The sequence below is a fragment of the Python bivittatus genome, unplaced genomic scaffold, assembly GCF_059951505.1.
Source record: "Python bivittatus isolate LINGU-HERP-01145 unplaced genomic scaffold, Pbiv_v1 ctg000700_np1212, whole genome shotgun sequence".
Taxonomy (NCBI): domain Eukaryota; kingdom Metazoa; phylum Chordata; class Lepidosauria; order Squamata; family Pythonidae; genus Python; species Python bivittatus.
Window position 1 is genome coordinate 58,016,223 of NW_028277098.1, and position 14,027 is coordinate 58,030,249.

Below are 14,027 nucleotides of genomic sequence, written 5' to 3' on the forward strand. Positions count from 1 at the left end.
ACAACAACACCTTGATACTATATGGTATAAGAGGAGGCAGAGGCAAATTCTGGAAGGCTTTTAAGATTCTATTATTGTACCCTACAACAATAAAGTAGAGTTCCAGGAGTCCTTACAGAGTCTGCTTCCTGACCTGGCCTATCTCACAGGGCTGACAAAGCTCATGCTTCAGATGGATTTTTAGGCTCTGGTATGATGAAGTGTGAAGCCAGACAAGGTCTGATCCTGATATTTTGCTGGATGCTGATGCTCAGGGTTTGGCACATAGCAGTCTCGAGAGAGGACTGGTTTGTGTCCTGCAGCTGCCATCAGACTGACCACATGGAGCAGCGGCCGTCTTGTCAGTTTTATCTGTCATATTGGACCTCTTTTACAATTAAATTTAAGGTTTTGCTATCCTTGCTGCTGAAGAATTGGTGACTGTAAGGTGCTGGACTTTAGATATTTTGGTTAGGAAGTTTTTTCATAGGAGTTATTAGTGGGTGAGTGTTAACTAGGGTGTTTCCAACTGCCTTTCCATGGGTGAGAGATGGGGATTGTAGGATTCACTCCAGGCCACCTTACCCAATAAGAGTGTTTGGTTCTGACACTACACCCTACCCCTTGCAGGCCACTGTAAGGATTTTTCTAGGCATCTGTCAGATAAAGTCACTCAAATTCATTCATATTTGGACTCTATTTGTACAGATTCATGAGATGTGGTACAGGATACCAGCTTCGCTGGCTTCAGAAAAAGGTTGGATCCCTTTTGTTGGTGGGTGGCTGTTTTTCTTCTTCAGTCGCATGTTGCTTTCTTGGTTTGATGGCTCTTTTTATTTCATTCTTGGAGTAGCCATTCGCTTGTAGGACCCAATTAAGGTGGTTAAGTTTTGTGTAGGTAACGGTCTGTGTGGGTGGGTTTTCTGTAGACTTTGTGTCTTAATTTGTCCAAATTGTAGAGAATTCTAGACCGTTACCTACACAAAAACTCCAACCACCACCCACGTCAGAAAAGAGGCATTATAAAAACCCTCACGGATCGTGCCAATCGGATCTGCGAAACCCAATTCCTAAACTCTGAACTTAACCACCTTAATTGAGTCCTAGAAGCGAATGGCTACTCCAAGAATGAAATAAAAAGAGCCATCAAACCAAGAAAGCAACATGCGACTGAAGAAGAAAAACAGCCACCCACCAACAAAGTATTTCTGCCCTATATTAAAGGGGTCACAGACCGCATGGGAAAACTCATGGAAAAGCACAATTTCCAAACAATCTTCAGACCCACCAGAAAAGTACAAGAAGTGCTAAAATCAGCAAAAGACAAAAGGGATCCCCTCACCGCCGCAGGAGTATACCGCATACCATGCAGTTGCGGGCAAGTATACATCGGGACCACAAAACGCAGCATCCATACCAGGATAAAAGAACATGAAAGACACTGCAGACTACAGCAACCAGAAAAATCTGCAGTAGCTGAACATGCTGTCAAGCACACGGGACACAAAATCCTATTTGAAAACACAGAGATACTGGACAACACCAACAGCCACTATACCAGGCTATACCGGGAAGCCATTGAGATTCACAAACACCAGCATAGCTTCAATAAAAAGAGGAGAGTCTAAAAATCAACAAAACCTGGCTACCATTCCTGAAAAATACAGCCTGCAAAAGGTCAACGAACTCAGCTCAACCACCAGGACATGTGAACAGTTCCCACAATGAACTTGCTAATCACCCCCAGCAGCCCCTTGTTAACAATTCAATAGAAGAAAAAACCCTGCCTAATCCCCAGGAAGATACACACAGATTCTGACACCAAAACAAGCAGCCACTCAGTAACCCAACCCCACCCACACACCCCCAATCCCCCCTTCCCCCCCCTCAAATCTCTATAAATACCCACAAAAGGGTCACATCACCCTGGGCACAGAGAGAACTGCTCCTGTCTGTGCTCCTGCACTCTGAAGATGCCGGTCACAGGTGCTGGCGAAACGTTAGGAAACAAAACTTCAAGACCACGGCCACACAGCCCGGAAGACCCATACCAGCGATTAAGCAATGCTTGTGGTTACATGAGAGGTGATTTGGTTGGACACATGATTGTGCATGATATATGCAAAAATGCAATCAAGGAACCCAAATGATTTGCTGTGAATGTTGGACAGATAATATGATGTAATAAGGAATATGGTTCTGAAAATGTGTGAGACCAATGTAATTATGTTAGGAGAAGTGAGTGATTGCAAATTATACATAAATAGTGAAAAATTAGGCCAAGTGTACTAATTGTTTTCCTTGATAATGTTTACTAAGTATGAGAAAGTGAGTGACCAGTACAAAAGAAGTAGATTGAAGTGATTTGATTATGTAGAGAGTCTGAATAAGGATTGAATCACAAAACATAAAATATGAAGGAAGAATGAATGGATTGAGAGGAAAGATAGGACAAAGAAAGCTGTGGTTGGAGAGAACAGATGAGATCCTCAGAAATATACAAATTAGAAGTTTAAAGAACAAAAGGCTATGTATGAAGTGATATATGAACATAGTGGAAGCAGGGATTGTTTGCAAGAAAGATAGTTATGGTACTGGTATGGAAATGTATAGCTATAAACTAGATTAAATTAAATTCCCTTTCTTCTATGTATAATTTCTTTGGCCCGCTAATTCACACTCTGCATGATGCTATTTACTCTGAAACAGAATAGCGTGATGAATTTGTATGTATGTACAGGTATGTGCTTCAGAGTGGAACAGAGTGCAAAGGAAATATGAACTCTATTTTTTTCTTTACAATTCCTGTGATCACATTCAGCAGCTGGTTACAGCCTTATTACATCACTCCAATGTGATGCTGAATCATGTTCTATAAATAGAATATTTTCTTAAAAAGTAATCTTGCTAGTTGCAGATTTGCTTGCTGATGAATCTAACTAAAAATTTAAATAGTTCTCTAGTAATCCTACTTACAGCTTTACTGTATATGTAGAAAAATTCTCAAGTGGTGTTATTTTATAGAAGACAACTAATTAAATTTTAAACTGTCAACATCTACATGAGGTTGCTGGGTGAGATCATCTGATGGGGGATGGGGGTGGAGTTATCACTAGTATGCTGATGATGCCCAGCTTTACACCTCTACCTCAGGCCGCCTGAATGATGCCATGGATGTCCTCTCCCAGTGCCTGGAAGCTGTGGGGGCCTGGATGAGGTACAACAGGCTTTGGCTCAATCCAAGCAAGACTGAGTGGCTTTGGGTGTTTGGAACTTCTTTCTGCTACTGACGATCTTCCATCTTTGGTTTTGGATGGGGTGGCACTGCCACAGACAGAGTCGGTGCGGAATCTGGGGATTTTCCTAGACTCATGGCTGCTACCCAAAAAGCAGGTGGCAACCTGACTAGGAAGGCCTTCGCACACCTTTGGGTTGTACATCAGTTACACCCTTCCTGGACCTGGAGGTCCAGCTCACTGTCACTCATGCCCTTGTGATCTCCTGTCTGGATTAATGCAGTGCTCCATACATGGGACTGCCCTTGAAGAGCTTTCAGAAGCTTCAACCGATGCAGAATGTGGCAGCATGAGTAGTCAATGGCACTGGTTACCTGGCGCATGTAGCACAGTACTTTGTGAGCTGCATTCACTGCCGATGTGCTTCTGGGTGCAATTCAAAGGTGTTGGTTGTTACCTTTAAAGCCCTTCATGGCTTGGGACTGGATTACCTAAGGGGCCATCTCTCCCCAGTTGCTTCTGTCCATCTGATCTGGCCCGGCTGGATAGGTGTGCTCTGGGTCCCGTAGGCTAAAGAATGCTAGTTGGTGGAGCCCAGGAGGTGTGCCTTTTCTACCATAGTGCCTGCCCTATGGAACATTCTCCCTCCAGAGATTAGGATGGCCCTGACCCTGCTGGCCTTTCATAAGGCACTAAAGGCCTGGTTCTGGGCACAGGTCTGGGACCCTGAGTGCATAAAGGGGCCTGTTTCCTGGATGTGCCAGTGACTGTTGATTTTAATACCTTCCTCGGCTGCTATGTATTTTAATGTTTGCATTTGTAGTTGTAATTGTTTTTAATTTTATTTTAATGTTGTTCCCTGCCTAGAGTCACTTTTTGAGATGGGTGGACATACAAATTGAATTAATAAATAAATAAAACACTCCAAGTTAATAAATGTTTTGATCATCTCATAAATATATGTCTACCTCTTATCTCTTTCCATGAATTTACAATTTTGGAAGAAAGATGTAGATGGTAGATGCAATACATTAAAAACACTGATTTCATCTTCCATGCACACAAGGATCTCTATCAATGTGTGGCTCAGTGGTACAGCAAAATATACCAGGTTTGGTCTGCCGATAGGAAAAGCTCTCTAACTGAAACTGTGGAAAATAGCTACTGTTCAGTGAAGATAATACTGAATTAGACCCTAAAGCAACTTCTTTTGTGTAGGAGGCATAGTTAGGGGAAGATGCTTACTTGCTCATTTCCTTTCTACCTTTCGTGGTGCATATTAACCAGAGTGAAATATTGGCTAGGTTCACCTAACACAGATTAGCAATCTTTCAGGCACTAAATGCCATTGTATTTTGCAAATTGCTGAGACCATTTTTAATTTTAAACATTACATTTGTTTAATTTAAACAATCCCGTATTGTAAGATCTCATGCAACAACCTATTGACTATTTTGCAAGATTTCAGCCAAGTCTTTTTTTAAATTAATGTGTTTATATTTTGGTCGGCGGATGCCCTGTGGTGATGTTATAGGTACTATGGTATTCAGAGATATTATTATGTTACCATGTTTGCTGCTGAGCCATAATTTTGGTGTAAGACATTATATGAATTTGGCTATTGTGATTTGTAAAACATAGTTTATAGTATGTTACATTGTGCAAACCCACTAATTATGGTTTCTTTCATAAATCATGACTTAGTTTGATATGTGAACTCAGTTAATTTGCCTGTGTTAGGTTAGTGCTATTTAGGGTTGCCTTTGTATCCAGGGCTTGCAGGGTTTGTACTACTAAATAGGTTTTTGAGACCAAGCCTGGCTAATATTAGGCAATCATGGATACAAATGTAATGCAATTCTATAGAGGAAAGTGGAAGGAGAATTTGTGTTCAACATATTCCAGACATCCCAAATATGCCTAGGAAGTTGGGGATGTAACATCTGCATTAGACCAGTAAAAACATGAAACTTACATACCTCCATGTTAAAAACTAATAGATGCATTTATAAGTTTTGTTTTATCCTACCTTGATGTATTTTTACCTTGATTTTTCTTACCTTGTCCTTTGTTGCATTCTACCTTGTGTGCTGTGTTGTTCATCTGTTTCTGAGGCCATGAATCTCTGTTCATCTGTTTCCTCTCATCTATCCATTCAATCACTTTTAACTTATTGACAGACCAGAGCTCTTTATCTCTCTGCAATTTTTAAAATCACTGTCTGATGAACAAACAACCCATGTCAGCTCAGAATCTCAGTTTCCATAACCCACATCACCACAAATTAACTAACAGTATTTTAGCCTAATGTGTTGTGTGAATCTAGCACATGCAGTTAATTAGTTAATTAGTTAATTAATTAGTTAATGTCTTGTGAACTCATAATACTAGACTAATTAATCACAGATAAGCATTTTAGCTGTCTGTGCCACAGATTAGCATGATGTGAATGTGAGCATTCACTTGGCATACACCCATTACCAGTTACTGGGAAATAAAAGCTAACTTGAAACCATGTTAATGTTATTGCAGTTTTGTAAAAGATTATTTAAATGACTCATCACAGATTATACTTTTTGCATTTCCTTTTCATTTATCCCATGTGTTTATTATTTTTATTCTCCTTAATGTCATGCATAAATATATACTTGGAATTTAGGATGTTTTGTGATTTGGCTTAAGTATACTCCAGATTATGAAAGTTTATGCGATAATACATTTGTTGATATTTATTATTATACAAGTTTCTCTGCTGCTTTCGCAGCAGTTGACAGTATCTAGCTGCCTTGTCTGGATTCAGAACCTAAGCGAAATTGGGTCTGATTAGTACTCAGATGGGGCACACCAGGGAATTCCAGAAAAAAAATTAAGGAAAAAGACAGTGGTCAATAGCTTTCCTAACACTGCCAAGAAAACTGCATGGATGAAGGAGGTTTTGTTGCTGCAGCCTAGCATGGCTACAGTTTTGGAACCTCCAGATTTTAAAACTGGAATAATTTTCCCTGTTCTATTTTTTTAGAGTGTCTCAGCAATAAACTAGTATAATTTCAAATAATGGTGGTTATTTAGGCAATTTATTTATGTATATACAGTGGTACCTCAGGATACGAACTTGCCTCTACTTACGAACCGGATCCGCGGCCACTTTCCCTGCTGCCACGTGGTCGCGGCTTCCTGTGGGCGAGGTCGCGGTAGCAAAGAGATGTTTGGTGAGGCTTGTGGTGTGTTTTGCGGTGTTTTGCGAAGGTTTTTGGTGTGCGTGTTAGCATGGCTCCAAAGAAAATGCAGAGCAGGCTTGGCGGGAGTCTGGCTCTGAAGAGAAAATTGCCTCGGGTTGCGACCAAATTCGGGCGGAGGGCGGAACGGATTAACTGGATTTACATTGAACCCTATGGGGAAATTCACCTCGGGTTGCGACCAAATTCGGAGGGCGGAACGGATTAGCCGGATTTACACTGAACCCTATGGGAAACTTTACCTCGACTTGAGACCAACTCGAGTTGCAACCAGAGTCACGGAACGGATTAAGTTCGTATCCCGAGGTACCACTGTATTTATTTATAAGATTTGTATGGTCGCCCATCTTAGAGCACAACTCAGGCCGTTCACAACTATAAGAAAACTACAAACTATAAAAACAAAAACCAAGAACTAAAAAACCCAGCACCTCAATCATTTCCTAGGATGACACAACAACCATCCATAAGGCTCCCATCGCTCTACCCCAGTGCCTGGATAAAGAGCCAGGTCTTGATGGCCTTCTAGAAGGCTAAAAGGGTGGGGGCCTGCTGGATTGCTAGAGGGAGGATGTTCCACATAGTAGGGGCAGCTATGGAAAAGGCACACTTCCTAGGTCCCACTAGATGGCAACATTTCAGGGAAGGGACCTGGAGCATATCTACCTATCCAATCTGGTGGGAAGGCAGGTGCTTTCTGGGACAGGCAGACCCGCAAATAACCTGGTCCGGTGCCATGTAGGGCTTTAAAGGTAATAACCAGCACCTTGAATTGCACCTGAAAGGAAACTGGGAGCCAGTGCAGCTCGCGCAACAGGGGTGTAATGTGGGCAAACTTAGGGGTGCCCAGCACTACACGCTGCTGCATTTGGACCAGTTGAAGCTTCTGGGTGGTTTTCAAGGGGAGCATTGCAATAGTCTAGATGGGAAGTGACCAAGGCATGAGTAACTGTGAGCAGGGCCTCCCGGACCATGAATGGGCTCAATTGGTGCACAAGATGAATCTGTGCAAAGGCCTCCCTGGCCACAGCTGCCACCTGCTCCTTGCATCAGCTCATCTGAGGAAGTACAACCCCATCCCGAGTCAAAGATGACATATCACCAGACCCTTGGGGACCAAAACCCCCAACCACTCCATTTTGCCAGGATTGAGTCAAAGTCGGTTCCTCTCCATCCAGACCATCACAGCTTCTTGACACTTGGTCAGTTCAGCAACAGCAACAGCATCACCTACCCAGCTGAGAGTGGAGATGTATAAGTGGGTACCATCAGTGTGCTGATGATACTGTACCCCATGCTGTCGAATGACCTTGTCCAGTGGTTTCATGTAGATATTAAAGAGGAGGGGCAAGAGACCTGAGCCCTGAGGCACCCTGTATTTCAGGGGCTTAGGGCATGACCTCTTTCCCCCACCAACACCAATGGGAAATGGGCTCAAAGAAAGGAGGAGAATCTCTGCAAACAGTGCCTCCCACTTCCAATCCCCAAAGGCGGTTCAGAAGAGTTGCCATGGTCGATTGTATCGAAAGCCGCTGAGAGATCCAGGACAGCCAGGAATCTGAACAAACAATCCTGCATCAACTGTGCATTGTAATACTTTTGAAAGAAAATGGCAGTTGGCAACTAAGATGTAGAAGTACAGCATTTAGTATTTGCAGTGAACAGCTAGAAGACATTTGTAGCCAATATGTAGCTAGCATGGAAGTGCTAGACTCAGTCTTCAAACAAATAGGAAAAGAGGTTTGCAGCCAAACCTTTCCATATTTATTTAAGTCAGGTCATAGAAATACAACTTCAGGATCAAACAGCTGAATTTAAAGTGGGATATTCCAGGTATAATTTTAAATGGTGCCAGTTGTTGATTCATCACTAGCTGCTTGATATCATTTCCCATTCCATTTCACTGTAGTACATAGAAATTTATCTTCCAAATCTCTTACTTTTTCCAGGATTAAAACTATGAATCATAGTCCCTGATTTTTAAGAACTAGTCAACAAGAATTGAACTCTAATATAATTATACTTGCAAAAACAATTATAATAATTAGCATTCAGAGAATTTTCAGGTTCTAATTCTCTTGGTGGAGTAGACTTAAGCAGTTAGATCGTTTGTATATTTAAACAGTGATATGTTTTTTATCATTGTTACTATTTTCCTGCAAGGAAGAACACTGTAAATGTTCATGTTGTGAAATTGTGGCTGAACCTAAGATAATGGCATACCATGTACTTCTAGGATGTGATTTAAAGCTTTATTATCCAAATCTCAATTCAGTATTCTGATCAATGGAAGTGTTCAATTGTATCTCCATTTATATTAACTACAGGTTTACAAAGAATCTCTCCCCTGATAAAATCAACTTGAGCACACTCAAAGGGCAGGGGCAGCTGACTAATCTAGAACTGGATGAAGAAGTTCTGCAGAATTTGCTGGATCTGCCCACCTGGCTAGCCATTACTCGAGTTTTTTGTAACAAGGCCTCCATCAGGGTAAGCCAACATTCTCATAACTATTAATATGATATTTGGTATTTTCCTGTTCTAACCACTTCTCTGCTTTTTTACTTGGATGTAAAAGCTGCTCTGGCTTTTTGTACAAATCTTCCCATACAGGCACTTTGAGATCTGCTATAGTAATTGGCAAATAAAGATCAAGTTCTGAATCCCAGTTGTTTCAGAAATGATAAGCAGTCTGATTACATTCAATTTTGAATTGTTTGCCAGTTTGCTGTTTGGCTTCACTTCTGACACTTGCTTTCATGCATAATTAGAGAGATTGTATTTAGTGGTCACAGTTGTACATTTATGTAAAGAGCACAGTGTTCTCTTCCTGAAAAATTTGGTGTAGGGTTTCTCTGGAATAAAATTAATTTTTCAGTTGATGTAAGCAAGTAATCATTCACTATTAGGATTGGTGGTAGCGGCAGAAGCCTCATGAAAAATGAATTGAAAGATTTATTAATAAAAAAGTATAGCTCTAATCTTTTTCTGCTATAGTAGCAAAATCAGACCTACCTGCTATATTTAAAGGGGTTTTTTTGTTTTGTTTTTTTGAGATCAGGATTAATAATTGAAACATTTTAGGAAACATTTGAAATTGTAACATCAGAATTGTCTCCTTACGGACACAGTATATGCACAGAGAAGTGTAGTGTAGTGAAGAAACTGTTTCTTTGTGTATATGCTTTTCTTTGTTTAGCCTCTCTAAATTTTTGTGCTTCTTTTATACATTTTTTCCTGACATGGTGTCAGTATACTTGCTGATAAATTAATATAGAATATAGCCTTTGTTTACAGAACTAAGTTCAAACAAGATAAAAAATTATTATGCTCCATATATAAGGGCACATAACTAATGAAAATGTTAGAAATTCTTAGGTTTGTCAGGAAATCATGCTAATGTGATTTCATTTTGCCTAAGCCAGAGGTTCTCAGATTTTGCAATACTGTGATCCCCATAATGTTTCCCTGTCCATGAATAAAACTAATGATTTCATTAGGGTTAAATTGGTCAAGAAATAAATTTAAAATAATTAAATTTTAATTTCTACATCGAATAAAACAGTGATAGAACCATATGTCTGTATAAGGCAAAACAGTTTCATTGGAAATAGCCCCCCATTGCTTTAAATCAGCTTCTCTTAAATTCTTAAAATGGTGAAGCTTGCCAAACGTTGCTTTTTCACTGTCTCCCCCAGTATAGCCACAATGAGGTGATAGTTACAGTGCAACTGCTTTTCCCCTTCCAACCTAGTACTTGTAAATCCCTCCATCACTTTTACAGTTCTCTATTCTCTGCTTCCTTATATCCCCTCCTCCCTTCTCCTCTTCAGAGTGATTCCTTCTGGAGAATGAGGCTCAGAGCCATGAGCATCTGACGTCCTCAAAGTTATGAACACTATGTTGCGCCATTGTGCACAAGCTCTGTCCCTTTTGGACAAGCATGTGATGGGGCAAGGCTGCTTTCATCAGGTCAGCTTGTCGCAGACACATATACACCATGGATGCTACTGGTCAGAACTTTGCATAAAAGCTTTGTACATTTCAGGCATGATTATTCCTCCTTTGAAAGTCAAAGGGGTATGTTAAAAAAAGCAAAAGGAACATTCAGGCTTTGTACAGAGCTCTAGAACGATCACACTATTTTGTATTTGGCAAACTTTTGCATCAAGGCATTGTCTAGCAACCTTCCAACCATTACCAAACAATGCTGAACTAAACCATTATCCTAGCAGTTTACCAGTCTTTGAAATACACCTTTAAATTTTATGGATATGTAGCTTTCTGTTTCCAAAGGTCTGCTATCTGAGGAACAAACAAGAAAATTGAGATTGTAACAACATAATTTTATGTTCCCTGCTATCTTTGCTTTCACTGCTGTTATATCAACCAGTGAAAAACAATCTATATACTACTAAAACTCTCATTCTGTTCTTCTGTTTGTCTGTCTGTACCTTCAAAATAGCCCAAACAGTGCATTATATCGCTACACACACACGCGCGTGTGCACACACACACACAGATATATATATATGCGTGTGTGTGTGTGTATTTGAATTAAGGTACCTAAAATCCACTAACTTAAAGAATGCGTAAAAAACGCGGGACCCATTACGCCCGTGGAATTGACATTTCCACAGTGTTCAGACCAGTTTTATTCACAAAGTTGTGGCTGTTGCAGTGTCTTCGTGGTCACGTGATCATGATTTCCGATGCTCCCTGCCAGCTTCCCACAAGCAAAGTCAATGGGGAAGCCAGCAGGAAGTCAGAAATTGCTCCCATTCCCACTGCTTTTTTGCCCACCTGCGGTCATTCTTTTTATCTGTTTAGGCAAGTAAATATTGACTTATTGAAGTTTGTTTACCACTACAATTATTTTTCTATTTATGATATATACTTTTCTTAGATGATCATGGGATCATCCAGCTTTGGGGTAAAAAAAATATGGTCAGCCTAAAGTTTAATGTTCATTCTAGTCACATCAGACTGCACTATCTTTCTCTCAAAGAATGACCCAACAGGTCACAGGGTTGTCTCGTAAAATACAAAATTGCAGCAAGTTATCTATCAGTTTCTAATCAGAAGCTGTTCTTGTGTTTCATTTGGCCTATATGACCATATGTTATTTACTTGGAAATTAATTGTATTTATTTACTAATATTTTATTCCAAAATTACATTCTGTTTCTGTTTAAAAGAGGACTAGTAACTCCTTGTTTTAGTAAGCAATGGAAATATATGTACTGAACACTGAAAAAATTTACAGGGAAGAATAGAGCGAAAGACTGATTTTAAAATGTTATACTCTGCCTTTTGGGTTTTAGTGCTTAGCAAGTTTTTAAAGGATAATGTTTTGCCAACTTCATAATAATTCATTACATGCCCAGTTTCATTCTAAGGTTTGAATTAGGGATATTGACAGTTTTTAAGACCATTATCAGTTTTCATCAAAGATTACACTGCACTTTCATTAGTATTGGGAGGGGGTCATTAATTTGTGCGCTTTCACTACTTTAGAGGGTCAGCTAATCCTCTGGAACCAGGTTTCAAGAGTGAGGGGGATTCTGACAGACAGGATAATTTGTGATCTTTAGAGGCAGCCTAGGAAGACAGACTGCTTGAAGCTGAAGGAGGATTTTCTGCTTTCTACACCTGCTTACTTTCTCTGGTGGCAGTAGTATACCTAATCAATCCCTTATTTGCTGATCAGGCAGCCATAACAATACATTTTTCTAACTGTATGTGTATTATTATGTTGACAGATACCATAGCCATTTCAAATAATACATTGCTTTGAAGATCTCCTTAGAGCAGTGCCTTCAAAGTCCTCATGATTTGGACATCATGAATTAGCTGTTACAGAACGTGATTTTATGGGGTAGTAGTTTGAGGCATAGCCGCCAAATCCATCCAATTCATTCTGTTGCCTGAAGTAGCTGTATCATTTCCCCTAATGGAAGGGCTGACATTGGTGATATTCCTACAAGAGCAGAAGTGTTTTAATTAATGTAACCAATAAATTAAAAAAAATGTTTTAAATGTACATTTGACAAAGGACTAGTAAGCACAGAAGTTCATGACACAAAATAGTATTTTATTTCCTTTAGCAGATCTTGCACTTGTATGCAAAGAGCATTTAATAAGGAATGGTTTTGTTCTCAGTGTGTATTCCCATGCATGTAATGCCACTTTTCGGAGCAGATGTTTGCTAGGTCCTTGCAGTATTTTCTGTTTATTTAACTTTAATTCTGTTGTTACAGATTCAGTGGACTAAGCTGAAGACTCACCCAATCTGTCTGGTAATGGCCTTGTTTATCTTCTCTCTGTTAGTAAGAACTTGAACCTAGTTTGTTTCTTTAAAAAGCATTTATTTTTAAAGCTGAAAAATAAGGATCGATAATACTGCTCTTGGTCTCCATTTAGGTCTGTTACAATTGTAATTCATGAGCATGGTTCTGTATAATTTCTGTGATGAACATATAAAGGTTGGAAGTAATTAAGCTAGTTGCAAAATACATTCATCTTTCTCTTAGGTTTTCAGCATTGTTGTATTTATAAGCCTTTTTTGACATTATAAGATTCCAATTTTGGAAGTATACCTTGCCAGATGCTCCTATAAAAAAATGTGGACTGATAGCATTTCATGTGTAGTATTCTACTGTCCTAAGCTACATATGACATTATTAGTATTTATGAGTAGACCCACTATACACTTATTGTGGGAATGAATTTGGAAAATGTTTGAGTGAAAGAAAATTATGCCAATGGCATTGTGTTTGGGTTAATTAAAATGTTCAGATTTAGAACTGATAAAAAAGTACTTCTTCATATATTTCATAATTAATCTGGAGTTCATTACCACAAGACATGGTAAAGGTTGCAAAATTGGATGACTTCAAAAGGAGGTTGGATAAATTAATGGGGAAGAGGTCTAGTGAGGGCTGTTCATTTAGAAAACGTAATGGTATATAGCTGGGTTGGAGACAGTATGTCTCCAAATACAAGCTGCAGTGGAACAGTGGCAAGAGGCACGTGTTTTAGTTTCCTGATTGTGAACAAGCCAGAGAAACCTGTTTGGCTGTTGTGAGAAACAAAATGTTGAACTAAGATGGGCCTTGGACTGGTTTAGCAATGCTCATTCTTAATGACTTAATTTAAAGGCCATTCTTTTTTCAGGTCCCATATGATAGTCTTCTTCATTGCTTTAATTGGGGGTGGTTTTGAGGATGTGAAGCTTGGTTGGCTTCTAATTTATGCTAGATCTTTTTTGGATAGTAACAGTACTGATATTTATTAGTATGGTGGACAGCATGTACATTTCTAAATAGAAATGTTATGTTGGAAATTTCAGTATGTGAAACAGCCCTAAATAACTTGAATCTAGTGACAAAAAAGGTGAGATTACACAATGGCTACTTTTACCCATGCTAAGTCAGGATAGCATTGTATACAGCTAACAAGGAATCATAAATAGTTGGTTTTGCACATCAAAATCAGTAAAAAATAATCACATTCTGGTTTAGGGTTTGCAAACCGGTTTGTTGAACAACTAAGAATAGGTCATGCATACGAGTGAA

General features: G+C 39.5%; 1 protein-coding gene across 2 annotated transcripts in view; it reads left to right on the forward strand.

Moving 5' to 3' along the window:
- The window catches only part of BLTP3A (bridge-like lipid transfer protein family member 3A), a 71,702-nt gene that overhangs the window by 15,681 nt on the left and 41,994 nt on the right, over positions 1-14,027 (forward strand). For both annotated transcript variants that reach the window (XM_088153143.1, XM_007426633.4), the window contains exons 2-3: positions 8,779-8,941; positions 12,711-12,749. In XM_088153143.1, the coding sequence (XP_088009269.1) occupies positions 8,779-8,941; positions 12,711-12,749 (202 nt within the window). The remainder of the gene's footprint in view (positions 1-8,778; positions 8,942-12,710; positions 12,750-14,027) is intronic.